Raw genomic sequence first — 24,324 nt, forward strand, 5'->3', positions numbered from 1 at the left:
ATAATAATAATTTTATGATACGAGTAGGCAATACCATTACATTTCCGAGTCAATTTAAAAAAGGACTTTTTGTCTTAAATATGAGAATTATGAAAATTTACACAGTACATTAGCCTAATTCGATGAATTCGTTTTTGCGGAACAATATCTTCGTGTTATATTCCCAAAGGGAATGGAATCGCTGACACGCTAGAACATAAAGGCAGCGCTTCCAAAGCTCTTTAAGGATACCAAATGAATATCACTAAAGACGTAACCCTGTACCCTCTTTTACACATAGATTGTCACATTACTTTTATTTATATTTCTGACTTTCCCAGAAAAGGGACTTATTCTTAAAAAAAAAATCTTTGTTATTTCCTAAACAATGTGAAATAGAACTACAAGGAAAATTTATACAAAAGTCTAGAAATAAATATATATTTATAGACTATAATAGAAGGAGACTCGACAAGACCCTAATCTGGCATTATCCCAATTATTTCCTTTGATATACCATCCGTCAGATAACACATACATTATTCATGGCTCACTCAGAATTATTTAAGTTAATCGTGCGCGGAATCACAATGAGATATGTCATTAACTCCCCAACCTGATGCATAATGGTTCTTTTATTAAAACCAATATATTATTCCAATTTTAAAATGCTAGTTGGTCAAAAGCCTTACATATTGGGTCTATTTAATTTCTTGTTGGAAACGGAATAAATGAGATAAGATTTATATTCAATAATTTATACAAACTCGTTGAATGCATTTCGTAATTTATAGACTTACTTACAATTCTCCAATATTGACGACCAATATGAATTTATTAAAAGACGAAGGAAAAAAGTAATGTTACTTAAAAAGTTGGCATGTAAATGTGTTTGTAGCCATGGAAACCATGGCCCATTGATTGAACTCGTATTATATTGAAGCGTAATTCGTTAATTACTTGTTATATACGCAAGCATTAAAAAGTATTTAAAGAATAATAAAGGTTCAGATTGTATGAAAATATAATTAGAAAAATATAAGAAATGTAGGTGCTCACATAAAACTTTTAGTTGAAATGGTATGAAGCTTTGCTCACATGAACATGCACAAATTGTATATATACACATCTCACCTGAAAGACGTCGTCAGACTGTTCACGGTTCGCTTCCCACTCGGGCGAGTCTACGAACTGGTAGGGCTGTATATAATGAAGGTGGGTCTCATCGCAACTCACTCGCATTCTAACGAAATAAAACATCAATTGAGAACAAAACGTGTGAATAAAACATTCTTCTTTAAGACAGACGCGAAATAAATATGAACTTATTCCTACACTAATACTTTCAGACTAAAAAAAACTACATAGTTATATTTTGAAGTCATAATAATAGTTTCAAGGATACTATCACAGGCAAGCACTTAGTCGCGACCATCAAGACTCTTGACAGTTGGGAGCAAAATGGATTTTGACCGCGAATCGACTTGCGTGGGTTGAGAAAATTGCTTGCTACGTCTATTATAGGTAACGTGCAGTAAAATAGCAAGCCATTTCACTACATCTTTTCGCAAATGTTACATAATTGTTATTTAGATTTGAACTTACAAAATATGCCTGAATAACACAAACAATAGTCACAAATACATATATTAAAGTGAAATTAATTAACGTGTTAGATTATTTCTTCTATAGAACATTAATATTTTTTATTATGTAATAGAATGGAACGGTCCATAGTTTCAGTCGCGAACACCACGTGTAGTGATGTAATCTAATATATTACTGAACCAACTTTGGACGCATTTGGGCTCCTGTGAAATTTATTATGTTTCTTTTGACTATATAAATAGTAACATTGCTTTGGATTCCTTAATTGATATCTTTTATAAAAATATTTGTGTGAGTGCACCAGGGTACATAGTCTTTGTATGGAGTCGTAACAGACAATCAAATTTATTTCCGACTTCATATTAGTAGTCATTTTATATAAAACACAATTTAAACACAATAATCTATCAGACAACATTTCATAGTAAAGCAGGTTAACACCTGCAAAAAATCAACCTAATGATTATAATTATAAAATTAAATGTTAAAATAAACATTAATTACGCTGTCATAAATATGGTTGTTATAATTGTTTCATGTTAATATGAACGGTTCACGTGATGACTCACCACTTAGGTCTTAAATAGCTGTTTTGTCGCGTGATCGAGGAATTAAAGTGTCTGAACTCACCTCTGTACATTTGTTTGACCGAACCCAGTACGTTGGAACGGTCTACTATAACTGTTTACGACTACTCAAACAATTCCCAACAAATCCTCTAAAGGACGGAGACTTAATTGCTAATCTAAGAACAATAAATACTACTACACTATCTGTGCGGTCTAGGGTACTCGCCAGAAAATCTAAGCGTTTATTAAAAAATTACGAGTGTTCTTCATCACACCGATTTTAAAAACAGTCACTATGAAATAATTCTATATACTATGATTGAACCCTTGTAAAACCTTATAAGCAATATTAATTAAGTTCCTAAAAATGCTTCTTTAATTCAACTCTCACATTAAGAGCAAGAGTAAATAGTGTAATCTAAAGTAGTTCATGCATCCCAGTATCGATGGATATGAAAATTAGGATATGAGAGATATTATCACCGGCATGTTGTCACAATCTGCTTTATGATAGACTTAGTTCTGCTTGAGAGCACCTTTTTTCAATTTCGGCATAAACATAAACAGTAAGTGAAGAGTTATCGCTCTTTTTATCGATACTTTATCTAATTCACTGTGTACATACTTTCCCTTTAATAATATCGACAGTCTTTCGTCCGCAGGCGTGACTTCTTCGACAGCGTACGCCTCGCCCGGCTCAAGCCTGATGACACGGGCTTCACGAGTCAACTCCTGAAAGTGCTTCTTATTCACTTTCAGAGGCTTGAATAGTTTCAGGTATAAATCTGTCAGCTCTAATGACAACGCCGGTGGAAGAAACCTGAGAAAATGTATCGTAAAACACACATGATATAGGAAACTAGGGACCGGAATTCTATGTGTACATATTTATATTGCCTCGTGTCACTAAAGAATTTAACTTAACCAAAATATCATGACACTATGATAAATCTAGGTACTCTAGTATACTAATCATCTAATGCAACTAAGCTATTTAAATAATAAAAGTATGAACGGGAAAAACCTTAAATGTTAGTATACCTTATTATTAAGAAGATGGTATGTATAGAGTTGACTAGAACCAGTGCCAAACTCCAGGCTAGGACGTCTGGTGCGCAAACCTCTGCGCCGGCCCACATGCCCATCAAAACTGCACCCGCAGCTGCTAGCGCGCGTAGCACCAAGATGCTCTGCTTGAAACTCTTCGGTGCCAGAAACGCGATCGCGAAGCAGAGATTTGCAGCCTACGAAACAGTTTTTTATGTAAAAAGTCTTCACTTGTCCTAGTTCGAAATCTAAATTTAAATAATAATTATTTTATTTAGACTTCTTTCAGGTAAAAAATATTTGAGAATTACATAATGTATTCAAAGGCTGTCTGAAATAAAAGATAAGTTAAACTGATCTCATAACTAAATTCCACTGCGAAACGAACCACTTTAAAATCTTTGCAACGTAATATTGCAATTTCTAAAACTTTAAAATTCTTTGAGTTCCTTTTTAATTAATTAGAGTGAAAGCTAAAACGTAAGAGGGTCTTGTCTCAAGCGATCTTTTCCCTTGGTTCTATTAAAACAGTTTCTCTCGCATAAATCTGCATTTGTAAAATATAATGTATTAATGAAAATTGAAAATGAATTTTAATTTTATTGTTTTGACAAAGCCCAGTTATGCATGAGATGCACTGATTTTCAAAGAGATGATTTTGAATTTGCCTCACTTATAAGTAGTTACATATATATGGACTCAAACCAAAAACCTTAATCTTCAGTAATGTTAAAGTAGTACCATGAGGAAAAGAGTATTTACATGAGTATCTGTTTGGAAGTGCCCAAAAACAACTGATCTTAATTAGTGTCCATAATAAACAAAAAAATCTTTGGTATATAGCAATATTAAATCCTCGAAAATAAAAAAAATAAACCTCAATTTTTATTTCATGGCATAGATGGTTCTACTTGGAATCGATTTGAATAAAAAAAAATAAGTTGTTTAAAAATGCTAGTAATAATTTTAAAATATAACGAACCTGAAAGAGGTCTTGCTGTGCGCTGGTCCACTTAGCGCAGAACCAGTGGTTGTCGTGTTCATCGGTGGTGCTGGCGTTGAGTAGTTCGTAATCGGTATCAAAGGTGGTGTTGATACGGGTTAGGTTGTATGCCAGCGTGGCGTTCAGCCAGGGCGCGGCGGTCGCCGGCGCTGGTCGGGCGGGCGCCATGCCGCGCTCGCGCGCCGACGACCGCGCGCCGGCTGCCCCCTCGCCCCCCCTCTCCCTTTCCCCCCTGACGCCTCGCCGCTCACTCGACACGAGACGATTCAGCTGGGCTCTAGCCTTCAGTATTACCAACTCCATCACCACACCCTACCACTCACTCGACGCACCAGCCACTCACTACGAACTATCTGCGACAGATTAAAGTAGACGAATCAGCAATTTGATATTATAGCGCTTGATGAATATTAGATTTTTGTGTCTACCTGTATTTATATAAAACTTTTTATATAATTGAAGGCTTAATGTTATCGTAAAATTGAACATAAAGTGCCAAAGTTACAATGTTTATTTTTCACTATCGCATAAATATGTTTCAACCTAAATATGTCTTCCTACACCATTGGTATTTACCAATATAAGACAAATATCTCGTTAATATTATAATCTTAAAATTTATATATTTTTAAGTTGTCTTTTAATTATTCTCGTATAACATAAAATAGGAATTAAACATCAACTTCAACTACTTATTTCAAAGTGATGATATTTTAGTAGGTACACGCTAAAAAACATAATTTATATCAAAAATCATTATGCAATATAATATATTGTTATGCGAAATATTTTAAAGAATACAAATCACCATGCTCTATAAGCTGCTACAGTTTTGGCATTTCTGCCAAAGAAATGATGCAATATTTGAATTTTAATGTATTATAATGTACCTATATTTCTCTTAACTTACATAAGCCTTTACGGAGTTACCAGAAAAAAATACAATGATAGATTTTAATTGATACGAATATTTTAAATTCTATCCTAGAAATATAACCTTCAGATATACGGATTTTAGTAAGTTTAAATTACTAGAGTGGGACAATTAGAAGTAACAACGGAAAGAAACTGTAATTTTAATAGATTCTAATTTTCTAACTGAAAACTCAAAGACAGTTTACATGAGATTATTAGAGCAAATTTATAATGTTTTTCAATTAAGAATTACGTATATTAAATTTATCTATTATTTGAGTTAAGCGATTATATCAATACGAATGATATCTAAATCATTTAAATGAAACTAATATTTTTCGGATATACTACGCGTGTTTTTTTTTGTTAAAACTACGTACTCCCGACGTTTCGGTTAATTTTTAGCAAACGTGACCACGAGCAGACGAGATGTGAAATCTGTGATATCTAAATCACTTTAGTGTATGATCAGACGTATAGCGAAATATATTTTAAAATAGTATGTTTTAAAGTTTATGTTTGTAACACAAAAACTCTGAAGCTTCTTAAATACATAGATAATACTATGGCTCATATTAATGATAATTTAACATATGAATTAAAATAAAATTACGATGTATCCGAAAATAGTAACATTTTAACCGAAAATATATGGTTGTTTCTGTATACCACAGCAGAATCGCCTTGCGGGCCCTGTGGCTTAGCAGAAGAGCGGCGCGTGGGACAACCCGTGGGGTTTTAGTCGGTAGTGCGTCCTTATCAGGACGAGAGTCCGTTATAACTCCTCTTTCTTCCTCCCCAAGCAAGAGAGTACACATTAAGCATTTCCCCACGAGAAAAAAAAAGGGTTGTTTCTGTATGTGACCTAATTAAATGACTTAAACTACATAATGAGAATCGATTTTAAATCATTTCATAAAAATGAAGTAGTCGTGATGTGACTAGTATTAAATATATTTTTAAATGCAAGGTAATTTAAGGTTTTAAAAATAACAAATAATGTTCCATATTAATCTATTAAACATGATAGTTCATGGTGTTAACGATGTACTAATACCGAGTTATAAATTAAAATTATTAATTATATAATTTCTTGTCTACTATTTGATTAATTTTTTTTTCTAATACATTTATATTCTTATTATTAAATAAATACAAAAACCTCTTTTTATTTCCTACAAAAATATTCCTCCATATATTTGTTATAGTAATATCATTTAACTTGTTGTTATTTTAAATACGTCTAATATTTACCTCTTCAACTCTAACATGTAAATGCGAATGTGATAAAGTTTATCTTAACTTATCTGAATATTGATCACAAGCACTGAAATAATATAGTAAAAATTAATAAACCCAGATATAAGATTGATTTTAAATGAAACTAGTATTATTCGGATTTACTACGCGGATTTTATTATTTAAAAACTACATAATCCCGACGTTTCGGTTACTGCAGCAACCGTGATCACGGGCAGACGAGGTGTCTGTCAGTTGGTCCTTGTTATTTATCATCTACCGCCATCGATTTCTTAATTTTCTGGCGTACCGCTCTGGATGCCGGCAGAATGCGCTCACGGTGTCTTGAGGTCCTGCGGTGTGGTTTCGGACATGGGATTTTATATTTTTAAGAACGGGGTCCCAGGTGTTTGATAGATTCCAGCCATCTTCTCTATTGAAATTGGGATGTTTTTTAATTTCAATAGCCTCGCGAATTAATCTCGGTATATACTTGTCTTCCCGAGCGAGGATTTGAGGTTTATCAAAACGAATGTAGTGGCCTGGTTTGTCCATTGTGTGTTCACACACTGCTGACTTCGACGCGCGCCTGTTTTTGATGTCTGAGATGTGTTCCTTAACCCTTGTACCGATGCTCCTCTTCGTCTGTCCAATGTATGACAAGCCACAGTCACAGTCGAGTTTGTATACACCCGCTTGTTGTAAAGGAATGTTACTCTTGATTGGTCTCAAGAATTGGCTCACTTTCTTATGTGGTTTGTAAATAGTTTTAATGGAAACCTTCTTCAAGATGTTGCCTATTCTGTCAGTAACTCCCTTCACATATGGTAGTATCGCAGGTTGTCGTTCAACTGTGGGTGGCTTCAGGTGGTTCTTGCGATGCTGGCGAGGCACGGGCAGGTTGTTGATGATGAGAGCATGTTTTACATGCTGCAGCTCGGCCTCTAGGTGGTCAGCATCACAAAGGTGTTGGGCTCTCTGTAACAAAGATTTGCCAACGGTAGCTAACTGTATAGGGTGGTGGTGCGAGTTACCGTTGAGGTACCTGTCCGTGTGTGTGGGTTTCCTATAAACAGTATGTCCCAAAGTATTGTAAGGATTCCTAACGACAAGTATATCAAGGAAAGCTAAAGAATTATTTGCCTCCAATTCTATAGTAAACTGAATCTTACTATTGATAGAATTAAGATGGTTCAGAAAAGCAGATGTTTTATTTTTATTTAATATTGTGAAGGTGTCATCTACATACCGTTTATATATTAAAGGTCTTATAGGAGGAGAGCAAAGGGCTCGCACCTCGAAGTCTTCCATGAATATGTCAGCGACAACGGGGGAAACCGGCGAACCCATTGCAACTCCATCTACTTGTATGTAGAATTCATCCTTCCACATGAGGTAGCCAGATGTTAGGAAATGCTTTAATAGTTCTGCATATTCTATAGGCATATTGTTATCCTTTAACTTACCTCTTACAATCTCAATGCAGTCAAGAACAGGTATACTAGTGAATAATGACTGTACATCGAAACTGACCATACTGTCATTGTCGCTCAATTTTAGGTGTTTTAAATCTTTGACAAATTGGTAGGAATCCTTGACGAATGACTTTGTGTGGCCCCGGAGTGGTGATAATATCTTTGAAAGAAATTTAGCCAGTTTATAAGTTGGTGAGTCAATCTGGCTTACTATTGGGCGTAATGGAACATCTTGTTTATGGATTTTAGGTAACCCATACAATTTTGGAGGTTTTGCACACGATGGTACGAGTGATTTGATATCAAGATTAAGTTTTGAACTGTATTTATTTATTAAAAATTTTGTTTCTGTTAAAACTTTAGTTGTCGGGTCTTTGTTAACTTTTTTATAAATAGAATTATCTGAAAGTATTTCGATTATTTTATTATCATAATCACTCGTATCCATTATTACGGTCGCGTTCCCTTTATCTGCACGGAGGACAGTCAGGTCTTCATTGTTGCGAAGTTGTTTGAGTGCAACTGATTCTTGACGAGAGATATTTTGTCGAGGCAATTTGCTCCGGCGCAGAACATACGAAACATCCTGCCGGATTGCTTCAGACTCTTCTCTCGTGACATGATTTTTATGAAGACATTCCTCAACGTTACAGATAATGTCTTCGAACGGTAATTTTGATGGCACTGGTGCAAAATTCAATCCTTTTTTAAGGATCTCAACGGTTTCTTTATCTAAAGTTTGTTTTGACAGATTGACAACAGTTACCGATGTTTGTGTTACCGATGTAGTATATACCGAGATTAATTCGCGAGGCTATTGAAATTAAAAAACATCCCAATTTCAATAGAGAAGATGGCTGGAATCTATCAAACACCTGGGACCCCGTTCTTAAAAATATAAAATCCCATGTCCGAAACCACACCGCAGGACCTCAAGACACCGTGAGCGCATTCTGCCGGCATCCAGAGCGGTACGTCAGAAAATTAAGAAATCGATGGCGGTAGATGATAAATAACAAGGACCAACTGACAGACATTCACACCTCGTCTGCCCGTGATCACGGTTGCTGCAAAGTAACCGAAACGTCGGGATTATGTAGTTTTTTAAATAATAAAATCCGCGTAGTAAATCCGAATAATACTAGTTTCATTTAAATGAATACTCGCGAAAATCTTAGATCTCATTAAGATTGATTTTAGTCAAAAACACCTATCGTTTTTGTATCATATATTCAGAAATACCACTGAAAACAAAAAAATACTTAATTTTTGTCCTAATTTATTTATTAAGATTTAATTTATTTACATTATTAATATCGAATAACCTATAATATTCTTAATATTAAATAACTTCTGTTAGAAAATAAACTTCAGACGCTTTCAGACTATCTCAAATATTAAAACCTGTTTGTAGTGCATATAAATATGGGTAATAAATAAATCGGACCTGATTCCATTCCGTATTTATAAAATTTTAAAAAAGTAATAGATATTGTACTTATATTAACACTTTAACAGAAATTTATAGAGATTAATTTTATAAGAAACTATAAGTTAAATATCTTTTTTTATAATGTGAGGTAGTATTGTACAAAATTAAAAAGTTTTTTTTGGATTTGATGTAAAGACTCAAAAACACAAATTTATTCTTTCTTTTGTTAAATAAATTCTATATAAAAATACATTCGGGTACAGAAGCAAGGGCGCCTTTTCTAAACAATTTTATATATGTAAGTAATTTATAAATTTATAAACATAACATCCCTTTTACTATTAGTTAATTGTCACATCCAAAGTAAATATCCATAAATTGTAAGTTGTGAATTTAAGTAATGAGTGGAACAACTTAAAACTGTATTAACAACTGACAACTTACATATGTCATGATCGTATGCGGTGATAACTTACCGGTAACGAAGTTGTACGTTATGTGCATTAAATACGGGAATGACATTTCCCGATGTTATTTGAATTAATTCAACAACATCAAATTACTGGCTTCATAAATAAGATTAAGATTTATTTAGAAGATTTTTTTTTATAAAAATGGACATGTTATAATAAAAAAATTCAGTCTATGCTTATAACTGTGTGTAAAATAAAAATAACATTGGTACAATCTTGTGACATGTAAGTTACAAGTCCAGGGTTCATTCACTTTTATCATTCGGATATTTTAAAACTGTTCTCGTGATTTTTAGATAATGTTTAAACGTGGAGATGTTAGCTAGAATTTGTTTAATTTCAATATGGAGAGTCACATGATAATAATAATGCATAGAAAACTTTACATCTTGTTTAACCTTAAATTTATAATGAAAAAACTAAAAAGCATACTTCATCAGCACATTTACTTAAAAATATATAAGGTTGTTCTAAAATACTTAGTGTTTGGTACATCAAAAAGGCTATAAAACAGTCGTCTGTAGTGTACCCTAAGTATGGGGTGATTTAATTAAACGACAACCGCTTCAACGTCTTTATACTTAAATACGATTGTATCTGAATATTTATAAACAGCAAACCTAAAAAACTGAGTGTTTGTTGACGATGCAAACTTGTTCTAAGGTTAATAATTATGAAAAACAGATACAATCTTTAGATTTTTGAAGTAATTTCTATGATTCCATAATAATTATTGAACCTATTAAGCCATCGATTCAAGTATGTAATAACAATAACTTTCGAAAGTCCAGTGTTATCTTGCAGTATTGATAATATTTTTGCTTTTCTTTTAAACATATATCAGTAAAAACAATTATTACAAATAACTGGAACGCCATATTCCTAAGTTTTGCAGGTTCGAACCCTCTTCGAGTCGTTGAATTTATTACTCCATAAATACTTATTTAAGGTTTAATTTAATAAATTAGAAAGATATTAGCTCGTTATTGCATTAATTTTAAAAACATATATTACACTTTTACTTATTTTATATCATTTGTGAGGCGGTTCAGTGAATAATTTCTGGATATATTAATTCCCTTTAAATTTATTTTATATACATGTAAATTATTTCGTATTAATTAAAAACAGTACCACACAATTTGAACCAATTTATTCAGTTAATGAATGTCTATTTGAATTTATATAATTAGGTTATATTCATCTACCTCGTTTATTATTTAAATGTAATATGAATTTAAATAATGTACATTTAAAATCTAAGTGCCGTAAGTAAAATTATAAAGTTTTAAATATTCTAATTTGTATCAATATTTCCCCTATCCCCAGTGTTAAATAAGAGACTAGTAGAAGGGGTCTCAATACTACAGATTAAAAATATTCTCAGATGTTAGTTACATAATTGTCTTTATGATTTATTGTTGTCTGGTTTTCACCTAATTAGACCAGATTAACAAGACCAGATAAGGTTCTGAATTCACCAGGAAGAAACAAGTTCCGACAAAAATAATCACATATTTTAGTAATTTTATGTGAAAGGCCCATGATACCACAACCAAACCAAGTGATCTGACCAAATAATCTGACAACAATATCAAGTTAAGAGTGAGATATTGTTAATTAACTAAAAAAAGGCAATCAGGTAAATGAGAAATCGAACTTGAGTCTATGAAAGACACTACCACGATACGTTAAATTACTAATCAGAGTAATGAGGAGAAGCAAATCGAAGGGTGATTGCTCATCAATAGGCAGCTTCACTTTACACACCATATGAATACTGCGTACGTAATATTGCAACAAAAACGTTGTCGTTGCTCTGCCTGCCTGAGGCTCTGCAGTGCCCTAAAGTTTTAAAGATGTTAAGAGTGCTATTGACTAAAGAATTTGAGGCCACCAACTCCTGTAGATATAACCAGGAAATATTCTTTCTAGGAAATCATATTTCTTTGTCTTTTCATTTGGTAGGACAGTGACTTATTCGATGCAGGACTGATCTGCGTTACATCCTTAAAGACTAGAAACATCTGTTTCCTGAGATCATAGTAGAAATGCTTCCTCTTACTCTTAGAGCATGCATTAGAGTGGGATTTAAGAAAAACACATATTACTGGTATCTTTTTCAGGAATTCAAAAAGGAAAATCTTAAATTATATCTAGTCTCAGAAGCTTTTCTGTAAACATTATATTAAATAAATAGGTTTGTAGTGGAAATTCAGAGAATAGACTTACAAATATATCTTTGGACCCCTTACGATAGTTAATTGTAGAGGAGAAGTAAGAAGTGATAATTTCTGACTAAGCCCTTCATGAATGGCAAGCTGATTTAGTAGAAAGCCACGTGACTACAAACTAACTTTGCCAGAAGGCTTGGAAAGTTCGCTTATTGTAACTTAAATTATAATCTTTTGCTGACCAGTTTCATACAAAAACAATACTTAGAGGTTGCCTCCATTTAATATAGCAAACTTTTTGAAATAATTTTTTTCACCAAGTTCTTTTCATTCCACCTATAAAAATACCACCCTGAGAGTAGGGTCTCTTATCTAATCTGCTCTAAAAGTAAAAGTACAACGAATCAAAAAATAATATTTTTTTTGGTCTAGTACCCGTAAAGTAATAGGAAAAGATTTGAAGTTTAAAACTATAAACATTTTATCATTAAACAAACTAGTTCAAAGTTCTGGTTTCTGACAACCCAACTCGATAGAAAAAAAGTCTTGAAACGACAAAAACTGAAAATTATCTTATCAACTAGAGCTTCCATGAATAAAAAGTTAACTATTTGGAATCCTATTGAACTTTATTTCTAGATATGAATGAAGATAAATCCTCTACATTTAGTAAAAGAAATAGGAATTCAAGGCTATTTATAAGCAGTCAAAAGGAACAGAAGAAGATAGACAGCATTGCAACGGGAATAAGTCATTGGTGACACAAGCACTATAGTCTATATACACCGTATAGAATGCCTTAATTTAAACCGCATACTGAAGTTATTTTTCAAAAACAACGTAACTAAACGGCGACAGTATAAGACCACAGTAAAGAGTGCTGAGCAACTCAATAATAACGATAAATTAAGTGGAAATGAAACTTAGATAAAGTTTGACTGCGGTTGCATTAAGTAACGAAAACATTCGACACTAAAAAGACCAAGATAATACGCTCCGCCTCCTTCCAAATGACAGAAAAACGCTGAAAAGAAAGAATGAATCATTCATGAATGCATAGAACGAAAATAGTTTTTAAGTAACGAACTCACTATAAACCACCAATGCATTCATTATTTTCCTTTTTTTCATTTAATAGTTGAATCGATTATATATACGTAACTATGTCCCTTCTTTTTACATAAGCCTTTTTTATAAAATATGACGTATTGTTTAATAAAGTATCGAACAGTTTTTTTCTAGAACTCATTGTTTGTTGATTGAAACTACATAAAGAAAAAAATTTTCAATATTGAGTAAAATAAAATTAGGTATGACGTATTTTATTATTTATTGCTCGACCCATATAATCTATAATATCGATGTAATCAAAGTAAAATAAGTTATATAAAATAAAAAATTAAATGATCAGTTTTAGGAGTAAACAGTTTTAGTAACTCCTTTCCTATACCTACAAAGAACTTATGACGATTGCATTAAATTAAATCTTGTGGTTTAGCGTCCTCAATGATAGAATTTGAAAAAATATGATTACTGTATTCCTGAAATTGTGTGAATACCAATGGTACCAATACCTATTTTGCAATTTAAATGACAGTGAATAAACAAGCGGTCATAAAAAGTGGCTTTGTTACTGGGTATACTGGGTATCGGGATAGTCTGTATCATTCGTTCGATGCTCATTAAATTAAAGATAAAAGTTACGATAAAAACATTTTTTCTTATTATTGGATGTCATATTGCCGGCTTCTGTTGTTAACACCATTATTGAAAAAGCATATAGTTATAAAAAGAATAAAAATATATGGCATAAATCATCAAACACGGAACTATTTCAAGTTATTTTTAAATACGATAACTAAACTAGGTCGCTGGATTAGTCAAAGATATCCGCATTTGGACTTTAAATTTTTATAAGCTGCCCTTTTTTTAAGATATTATTTACGGCTGTTGCTTACGAAAAAAAAAATGCTTCCGTATATTTTAATAAAGTTATGACAGTTATAATGTATATACATATTATTTACTCCGTCAATTACAAACGTATCCGAAGGATAGAAATATCAAAAGGTATCCATTAGTGATTGGACGTTCGTGATATAACATTTCCAAAGACATTGTTTAATTGAAGTATTTGAATTGAAAAATAATATTGAAAAAAATTTTAAAGTTCATAATAAATCGTAATAACAGTTGTAACACTTGTGACTGTTTTTCACAGTAGAACATTTGTATTAAATTATAAAAACGTAACCCCGTATATGACATTATGCTATTTTATGCGTGTTTTGCACTCCTAAACATTTTTGTAACCTTTTTTTTTTGCAGTAGAGAATATTATAGCAGCTAATGTGACACCAAAACAGAATAATATAATATAAAATACCGTCTTTTTATATTTTACTTAACTTTGTTGAAATAAAACAACATACGTTTTTTAATTATTTAAACAAACGAAATTAAATTTTTTGGCGTACTAGGTAATATTTGTTTTTTAAAATAACAAGTTTTGTGATCACTTTCTTTTGACAAAGACCAAGGATTTTAAAATTAATCTGTGAATCCGATGTGTTCAGAACTTCATAGACAACGGATTGGTGACATATAGGAATTTATGAATACACCTTGTAGTAGGTAACAATTAAATTTAAATGTTAAAAACGCTATGTTAACTCTCTCTTAATGATGTCTTAGATTTTCAAGTGTCTTCTTGTAAATGATACTAACATTTTCTAAGCGTTTTAGGGGTTATGTATGTATAACAAAATAATAAAAATGTTTAGTATCCGAAAAGCTTAGTTTCATTATTTCTTTCTTTCTATTATTTACGTTTGTATACGGTTCGATCCATTTCAGACACGCCCAGAATCTATAAACAACTCTGTGTTATTAGATCTAAGTAATTGATAATAACGTCATTTGAAGTAAAACCATATATTATTTACTACAGTTAATAAACATTATATTTATACAAGTCCTTTGAAGTAATAAACATGGTTTGTAAATAAAAATATTACTCTTCCTCAAAACTAATTCCGTGATATAACTCTGAAGTAAATTAGAAATTAGTCTGCAGAAGCATTAAGGAAATCCGCATTTGGATTGTTATAATTAGGAATTCAGCTTTAAGGCAACACAACATCAATATACGTACATAGAATTCAGTATTTTTGCGAAGTACTTAAAACCTTGGAATAAATATATAACGTAATTTGTCCTTTTATTAAGCATAAAAAAATTTAATAAAGAGCACGCGACTCAATAATGACACGTTGAGTATGAACCTTCAATAAGTAATTATAAAATTATTTAAAAGTAAAGTATAACTAGTTGTAGCACACGCCACAAGCAGCGAGCGCAAAACGTACAATTTAATTAAAACTTGAATGCTCCGATCTGGTAATTGAAAGATACGAAAAATAGCGAGTTAACAAAAATATTTTAACCATACTTATAAAATATTTAAACTATGTACGTAATAGACGTTTAGGCACTTTCTTGCATATTAGTTGGTACCTTGTCATAGATACATATATTTATAAATAGTATATAATCATTTCAAAGTGACAGAGTATAACATAAATTATAAATGGGAATAGTAATAAAATCGGTTTGTCAGTGACCGAGAAAATATATTTTTTAATCGTAATAATAATTGATATCTTTTAATAAGAATTAAGATTATTAATTAAATTATGAAAATTCTACATTAAATGAAAACCTTTAATACGTGAATTGGTTATCGTGACTTTATTTTTGTAAGTTTTCGTACACGCTCTGAGACTTCGGTAGAAATAAACTTTCAATCAAAAACTGAATATATGTTATTAAGTTATTGAATATGTATGAATCTATTAAATATTTTTTTAATTAAAAGTTATTATGACTTGCTTAGAAACGATTACATAACCAAAAAATTACTTGATACAAAACATATCTCCATAATATGAAAGTAAATACAAACTCTTCAACAACTTACACGTTACTTTCACATCAAAGTGTCTTTAAATGTATGCGATGGTTTGTTATTATAAAGCTATAAACGTTTTTTATTTCAGAATTCTATTGCGAAATCTATTCCTATCAGAGACCAATTACAATATTAATAAGAGTAGGTACGACAGTAAGAAATGACAAATAATTCAGTTTTGTAATCAACTCGGTTTAATATCTATCAATCATTCATCAAACTGTGCATTAAACCGTGCTACTGTTATTGCTCTACCATTAATCACCTATCAGTTGATAGCAAACATGTCTAGTAATATACAATATAATAATTGACTTGAACACAATAAATACTTGCATACGTACATATAACAATAAAGCATTATTTACAACTTTTTTTTTTATTAAAATGTATGAAAGGCCAGGTTTATTAATGCCAATCGCATACAGATTGGAACTATACAAACTATTTGTAAAAAAATATATATTTGGTACGCTTTTGATTGATATTTGTTTTATTATCTTAAATAAACAGTTTGGGTCTAATATGCAATTTTGAACTAAAAACAAAAATGATAGAAATATATTTAACAGATAAAATAATTCTATTATATAAACAAGCTAAAAACTTCTCTTTTATTTGATAGCTTTGGTGCTGTTATGCGTTAAGGATTGTGTTAATATCAGATTGAGGTCATCACTTTATAATATATAATGTATTTTATAAAAGACACTAATGAATATTCTACGTTCAGTGTCTATTTAACCAATAGATTCCTAGAAAATTATGCCCTTGCATATGCATTTCTCCAATAGATTGTACGGCATAAGAAATCTACCTCACACTTAGAACTTCGATAATCAAAGATCATTAATTTTAATGACGAGTTTTAAGTATTAAAAATCAATTATCGACTACATTAAAAAATACACTCTCATTGATTATGAATACTCATATTTCTAGAATAAAAATACTCATTTTATATATGATGAAAAATATAATAAGAATCTAAACTAATTAAACGAAAACTAAAAGGAAACAAACTAAAAAGTATAACGATCCTCTGACCAGAGATCCGTTATAATTGCTTCAGTCGCAACGTATTATAACAACAAAAATTGTTTACGTTTTCTTAAGCCGGAAGTTTTTAGATAATATTTCCACATGCTTAATATTGTTATCAAAATACGAAAAGTTTTTGATCGTTTAACGATTTGGTATGGTTTGGTTTATCTTTTGGAATAAAACTTCAGTGTGGTGCGCACGGCTGCAAAGGATTAAAAACGGGTGAATATACTCGCAGAGAAAGTCGATTGTTCGCGCATCGTTTATCCTATTGAGTTCAAACTGCATTAATCTCCTTTGTTACCCAGAATATATATATCGGAAACCTTATATATATTAAGCCTTTATTATAGCAACAATTGTACGGACATTCGAAAGAGTAAACTATTGAGATTACTTTACAAAAATATTGAAATACCCGTCATAAATAACCCTAAATGTGTTAATATTTTCAGCATACATTTCGTCTTAGTCATACTGGAAGCTGGCACTGCCTCCCGGCGACATATTGTCGCGGCTGCGTCCACGACCCTCCAATATCATCTTACATATCAACATAATGCGCTCAACGCTCGATGACATCCACTCTGATACACTGAAACGGGTTATTTACATGTATATTTGATATTGTTATCTACTACATTTTATAACATCAAACATCTCACTACGTAAAAGTACTCAAAAAATAACTAACAGTTTTCCTTTACAAAACACAAACTTCACTTTCAAGAAAATATACGTGACATTTTCGTACCGGACGAAATAATTCGGCTGTATTTGGAAGAATCTCATTAAGTAAGCAAAGCATTATGCAAACAGTCGGTGTATGCATTTCCGTTTAAGAATGTTAAAAAAATATCTACCAAAAGCACGCCATGCCTGCTGAAAGCAAACAACGAATGTATCACGCTAGTTTTATTTTAGTTTCAACAAGCCCTCTTTAGATATAAAATGTTACATCAATTAGAGTTTTAAACCGTATATTTTATGTCAACAAATATAAACATTATCCGATTTTATAAAGATGTTCCAAGAACTTCTCTTAAAATACCAGTCATATCTTTATAAATCTGCTAAGATTACTTTTAGATTGCCAAGATGCTCCAATAGATTTGTAAGACAAGACTAGACTATGAATGAACTTCTTGTAAGTAGGTTTCACAATAAACGGTCATGACCTCATTACGTCCACATATATTATTACATTTCACACAAATAAATATACATAAATATAACTTAACGAATCGTCTTAATTGAAAAAATGTATCGGAAAAAGAAATATTAAAAAAATTTGATTATAAAATCTGTGTTCGCGAACGAAACTACCGTATGCAGATAGTATTGGATAACCTTGTTTGATAGACTACTTTTCGAGACATACCATATACAACCCATTGTAAACCAGGAGATTGATGACGACGGCTCGATTCTTATCGACTGAAAGATAACATTGTAATACTAATATTAAATGATGAGTCAAGAGCAAAAAGCCAGTCATGATTTGTTTTCTTTACATATATTGATTTCATGTTATAAAATTCTGTTCAAATATAACGTATAAATAATTTATTATTGAGATGAATTAAACTTCATCAAAATTAACATTATATGCTGTTAAATTTCTGATTCTTTGTTATTCTTATTCTTTTATCCTACCTCATTAGGTTATTATTATTTAAATAATATGATTTCATTAAGAGCAGTAATTTTTAGATTGAACTAAAACTCATCTATTTTTAAATTTATTCTTGCACAAGCTTTGTCGTTCGTATACAAAATGAATATGCTAAGGCTTCAAGTATTCATATATAATGATATTAACCCGTCTATTAAAACGGTTTGACATTAATGATGCTGCTTTTGATGGCCTTACAATCCACTTAAGTCGAATTACGAAAAGGCAGCTTAGAGAGCTGGGTAAGATTCCGTGATACGGACTTTTAATGAAGTTACCTAGATTCCATGTAGTTAGTCCGATGCAGTTTCAGTTTAAATGGCGGTGTAAGAAGTAATGAAAACAATTTTATGTAATATATTTTAAATATAGTTTTCTATGTGCAGTTTCGAGACGTTAGAGTAGAATGGAAAATCACTACATGCGGTGCGTAGCACGCTCTACGCAGTCTACGACGTAAGCTGGACTTATACTTTATCGGCGGCAAAAGATTCCATCTGTAAGGTATTATTTATCGACCCCTCGATAGCAGCGTCTTTACCAGCGGTGCGAGGTGCGAGAGTCCGCTCACCTGAGCAGCCGAGGAAGCGTCCCGTCTCTCCGCCCACTTGTGGCGGTGGTGATACTGGTAGGGTGATGTTCACGGAACGTCCGCATATCTTGCACTTTCATGCCGTACCATCATAAAGCACTACAACAGGTAGGAGAGTGACCCGCGAGTCGCATAGTCGATGTGGAGCGGGTTCAGATAAGCGGTGAGCGGCTAAGCGCGGCCCCGCGCGACACTATTACTGCCGCTGTCGCCCCGCCGCTACGGGCGCGGCCGATGCACGCACGCGCGCGTCTCGACCCCCCCACACCCCCTGGTACCCCCACACCCCCGCACTCACATCTCACCACGAGCTTCTTACACAGATATTATCAATAAAATTATTGAACAACATCAACTTCTTCACTGCCACAACTTGTCAAATAATTAACATCGAAAGATTGTTATGACATAGTTGCTGGAACTGCTTCATTTACTTTACTTCTCATTTAATACATTTTCTTCGAGCAATGATGAAATATTTTTAAAAATAAATAAGATACATAACAATATTAGTTTTTGAAAGGGTTACTTTTTTGGGGTTGTAATTTTTAAGATTTGACATGCCATTGCATCAGTGTCACTAAGCGACCGTATTGACACTTTGGAACCCGGCACTGGTCCAGAAATGTTAGTGTATCGAAATAGGCTGAAAAATCACATGATTAAATAATCGGTCAATTGTAAATTTCCAAGAAGAAATTCCAGTCAGTCATATTTCTTTTATTCAGAATCGTAAACATAAATATGAATACATCAGCTATATAAAAATACTTCAAAAGAAAATCGAAATTTTGTAAAATTACATAATTATTTTTGGGCAAATATTAAGAATTGTTACAAGAATTGTACCATAAAATGAAATTTAGTATATAATAAGTATATACAGTTTAAACAATTACATATGCTGAGTTGTATTAAATGTAATAAAAATCACCTATTAACTGAACGATTAATGAAAGAATAATATACAAATGAAAGAATAGAATTTTACGAATCTACAGTGGAAGCCGTGATTTATATTATTTATGAGAGCCTAAAATAGACCGGCCTCTGCGATTGAATGTATAACTGCGTGACGATTAGCGGCTGGCAACTCTCCAATAGCAAAGGGAGCCTGAAGCCTGAAGCCTTACATCACTTTAGATGTATGAATTTTAATTAGGAACCTAATATAACGTATGACCAACCGACCATCTGACGCTGCTATGAGTTACGAATTAAAGATTTCTTTTGTTGAAATTTTTTTTTATATGTCAAACTATTTTCTTATAATTTTTTTATATAATTTAAATTTCTTTGTGATTATGTTATTGTTGAGATTCACAGAAAAATATAAAAAATAATAATACAACATTTATTTTAAATTGGAGGGTAAAATAACTTTTTCTATAAAAAAAATTAAAGATTCGTTTTGCTTTACGTTTTACTGCTATCTTATTTCCCGAATCAAGTTATATTTTAACGATATATAAATAAATAAAGTTGACCTAACAGATTAATTATTAACCTTTCCTATTCATATCAATGACAACTGCCTTAAATATTTTATAATGTTAGTAAATAACTAATAAATCAAGTGAGTATTCATGTGCAGAATCTCTTTTTATCTAACAAGTATTTGGTTTGGGTCTAGCTTTATATGCTATAGGCCATCTTGATAAGCTCCACCGTTCAATCGTATAAAGCTAAGAAGTTAGAAAGAGTGGATAGGTAATGTTCGTTTCTATTGCGGTCGCTCCAGCCTTGACCACTTCCGCTCTTTAATCTGATGATAAGCATCTCGCTATTGCAGCGGCCCTTTGAATTCAAGAATTGCCATGACTTATATTTGTTGTTCTTAATTTGAATTGAGGAGCACAAATTATTTGTACATTTTACAGAAAACTGTTTGAAATGTGTGTATTAAAAAAAGAAAATTTTTTCACCTATCCATAGGTAAGTATAACAATTTGCTATGTAAATTTCATTTTCTTAAACAAACATGATATATTACCATATTTTATATTAAAGAATAAAATGAAATTATCTTTTAAAAGCTCCTAATTTTTTTAATGGCAATATTTTCCAGACGCTTTAATAATTAGAAAATAGCAATCAAAGCGGTAAGCAGATACAACAACTTTGTAAGTAGTTTCATTATTGGCAAACTTTTGATCTAGGGCACCTTGACTGCCAATCTTTTATCGATTGTTGTAAACAAGTTTATTTTGGAAAAGAAATGAGGTGATAAACAAAGAATTATTGTATTGCCCCATAGTTTTGAAGCAGTTTTAAAATGAAAAGACAAAAGTAAATTGGAAAAGTCTATTGCGACATAAGCAAAGAAAACAAAATTTACAACCGATGGGTGATCTTTTACTGCTCCTTTGATATTTTTTATTTATACTGTTACCTAACCTTCACTTGCTAATTCTATTTATTTTCTCTTTAAAACAATTTGATCCAAAAATAGCTTTGAAACTCAGTACTAACGGCGTTACATAAAATTTGATTAGAAAAAAAAATGTTTTTACGCTAACTATTTATGTATGATCTCGCAACCAAACCTGATATGTCAAGATTTATAAACTCATTTTACACTTAGTTTCTACTATAAAAAGGAATACAATAACTTAAATGAACTTTTTCATACAGCGATAATACTCGCATTCATGATTTCAGATGCACAATATAAACATTATCCACTTTTTAAATATTTATTCTGGTTTATATTATATCTTTTGAAAATTCGAATGACTCGTTTAAATTTATAAATAAACTATAAATGTGCCAATATTAACAAGCACGAATATCGGCAAGATGTGAAGTTGTAACTATGTTAACACTTTCCTTAAGAAAAAAGGTAGGTATGTATGTATATTTTTATACATACTTTTTTTCGTAACGAAAATTTTTTTTTTTTTAATAACCAACACTACAATGACTTTTTTATCAGTACAGATCACCATTTCTGTTGGACTATGTTTAACTCTAAACTTAAACTTGTTTTAAAATGATGAATTCCCATTTGGATCTGACCTCGTATCATCGGATGCTGGTGTGGCACAAATGGTGTAGGTATGTGTAAAACGACGGATGAAACCTCCTAACGGAACCTATTAGCATAATAGAACGGTTTTGTCCCTCAGTAAATCGAGCATTTTTAAATTTCTCAGTTGAGTGCCAAATTACTTTATATACCATATCGCTCTTTGAACTATTCGTGACGAAAACAAGGTTAAATTCTAATTGATTTTGTCATCGATCCAAAAAAATGTTGCTAAATGATTTAGGGTTACACCCCTATAGTACTTATAATATATACCATCTAAAAAAATCCTTTCGTCGTAGAAAGATTTTCACACGTTGGTGAGGTGTTACGTTGACGTTACGTGAAGTGCCGTAAAAAAAAACATAATCCAGTTCTAATTACTAACTTCGTCAGATAAACAATATAAAGAACTTAATGAATATTAAAAGGAGTTTCGAATTATTAAATAAAAGTACGTTTTTAAACTTTGACGCAAAAAAAAAGACTTTTACAAGTTCGATGACAATTGCTGTGTACATGTGTGTGTGTCTGTCGGTGGCATCGTACCTCACCTTCAAACTGATTTACCGATTTTTATGTGTTCATATTTATTTAGTTAAAATCGACCCAGCAGTGTAAGATCAGGTTTATGATATGATGTAAGACATTTTTGGCTGTGATAACTCTTTTAAGTTTCTCATATGTTGCAATTTAATCGTTAAATAACAAGTAATACGCATTGGGTTATCGAAATTGAATACATTTAAGTTAATAATACTAAAATATGTATTGTTATAAAGAGTTATTCATTCCAATAATTCAATTTTCAACAACACAAGCGTACATATTGTAATAATGTCCAGTTATATGGGACAGTGAGCCTATAACTGGATCGGTTCTAGTTGATTGATTGGTGCTGCGCTTGAAGTGAGGTTTGGCGCGGGGTTGTTACTCGCCTGCCGCTAGCAATGGCCAGATTAATAAAATTAATAACTCCTTACTAGATAAATTCGATAGCGCTCTGTTGGTAATACACCGCTATATTTAATACATCCGTGAAATCCTCATTCAGGTGAGTATCTATTCGTAAATTAATTACATATATTTATTAAAAAATTACGAATATTCAAATGATAATTAGAGATATAGTAGCTTTTTTTAAATATTACTACATAAATTATAAATGTTGCTCGTTGTTGTTATAACAATTTTTTTTATACTCAAAAGGGTTTGCCAACTTTAGGGTTCTACGATAAGCGTCGAAAGCAAAATTTCTTAATGATTCAAGGAAGATATACTTTTGGTATGCTCGTTGAGCCAATTTCTACGCTTCATCTCTTAAATAATTTTAGCTTCTGAATCTATGTATTTTTTCTTGCATGTCTATTAAAGGTGGTTTATATTTTTTTTTATTCGAAGAAAATTTTAAATTTTAAAGATATAAAAAGTTTAAAAAAATATTATGAATTTTAATGTACCTTCTAAAACTGATTCGGAATGGCAGAAGAAATTTATTGCTCTACCTTTTGGTGGTAAGGTTTGTTTGCTTCTCAATCACGTACAAAATGGCTTAGATAGCCATGGAATTTGCATGGAAATTGACAGAATGTATGGATAAGGTAACCCATTAAATTATATTTATTAACTTTGAATAGAATAAATAAAACTCTTTGGGCCTATAAGCCTTTATCACTGAACTGTATTTTTAATTATAATTAAATTAAACCTTTGAAAAAGAAACCTACGCTACTAAAACAAATGTATAGTTTTTATTTTTTTCTTTTTTATTTTCTTCAAATTAAACTTATTAGGTGAAATATATATGTTACTGTAAAGGCTCGAACTACGGTTAATCTTAAGATTTTCTAGAAAATTTTAGTATTGACCGATATGAGTTGGTAAATGTTGAAAATTTGACGATTTTTTCGAGTTTTTTTGCTTCAGAATTCATTATATGCTAGGTTTTACTGCTGTCAGCTGGTAGATGTTGGTTTTAGGAATAAAACAAAAAAGAATTCTTAATTATTTACTTCAATAAACCTAACCTTACCTGAACTGATAAGCAGTACGAATTTTTACAGTAACATATATATTTTTTAAGTATGTGACAAGAATTATT

General features: G+C 31.6%; 1 protein-coding gene across 1 annotated transcript in view; it reads right to left on the reverse strand.

Moving 5' to 3' along the window:
• LOC116765907 (blood vessel epicardial substance-like) overlaps positions 1–19,440 on the reverse strand; it is a 28,118-nt gene extending 8,678 nt beyond the window's left edge. Inside the window, exons 1-5 of the mRNA XM_032655544.2 lie at positions 19,175–19,440; positions 4,186–4,559; positions 3,198–3,400; positions 2,782–2,976; positions 1,114–1,222 (exon numbers count right to left, since the gene is read on the reverse strand). Of these exons, the coding sequence (XP_032511435.2) occupies positions 1,114–1,222; positions 2,782–2,976; positions 3,198–3,400; positions 4,186–4,509 (831 nt within the window). The 5' untranslated portion in view covers positions 4,510–4,559; positions 19,175–19,440. The remainder of the gene's footprint in view (positions 1–1,113; positions 1,223–2,781; positions 2,977–3,197; positions 3,401–4,185; positions 4,560–19,174) is intronic.
• Positions 19,441–24,324: the final 4,884 nt, after the last annotated feature.

This window comes from Danaus plexippus, chromosome 11 (assembly GCF_018135715.1).
Source record: "Danaus plexippus chromosome 11, MEX_DaPlex, whole genome shotgun sequence".
NCBI classification, from domain to species: Eukaryota; Metazoa; Arthropoda; class Insecta; order Lepidoptera; family Nymphalidae; genus Danaus; species Danaus plexippus.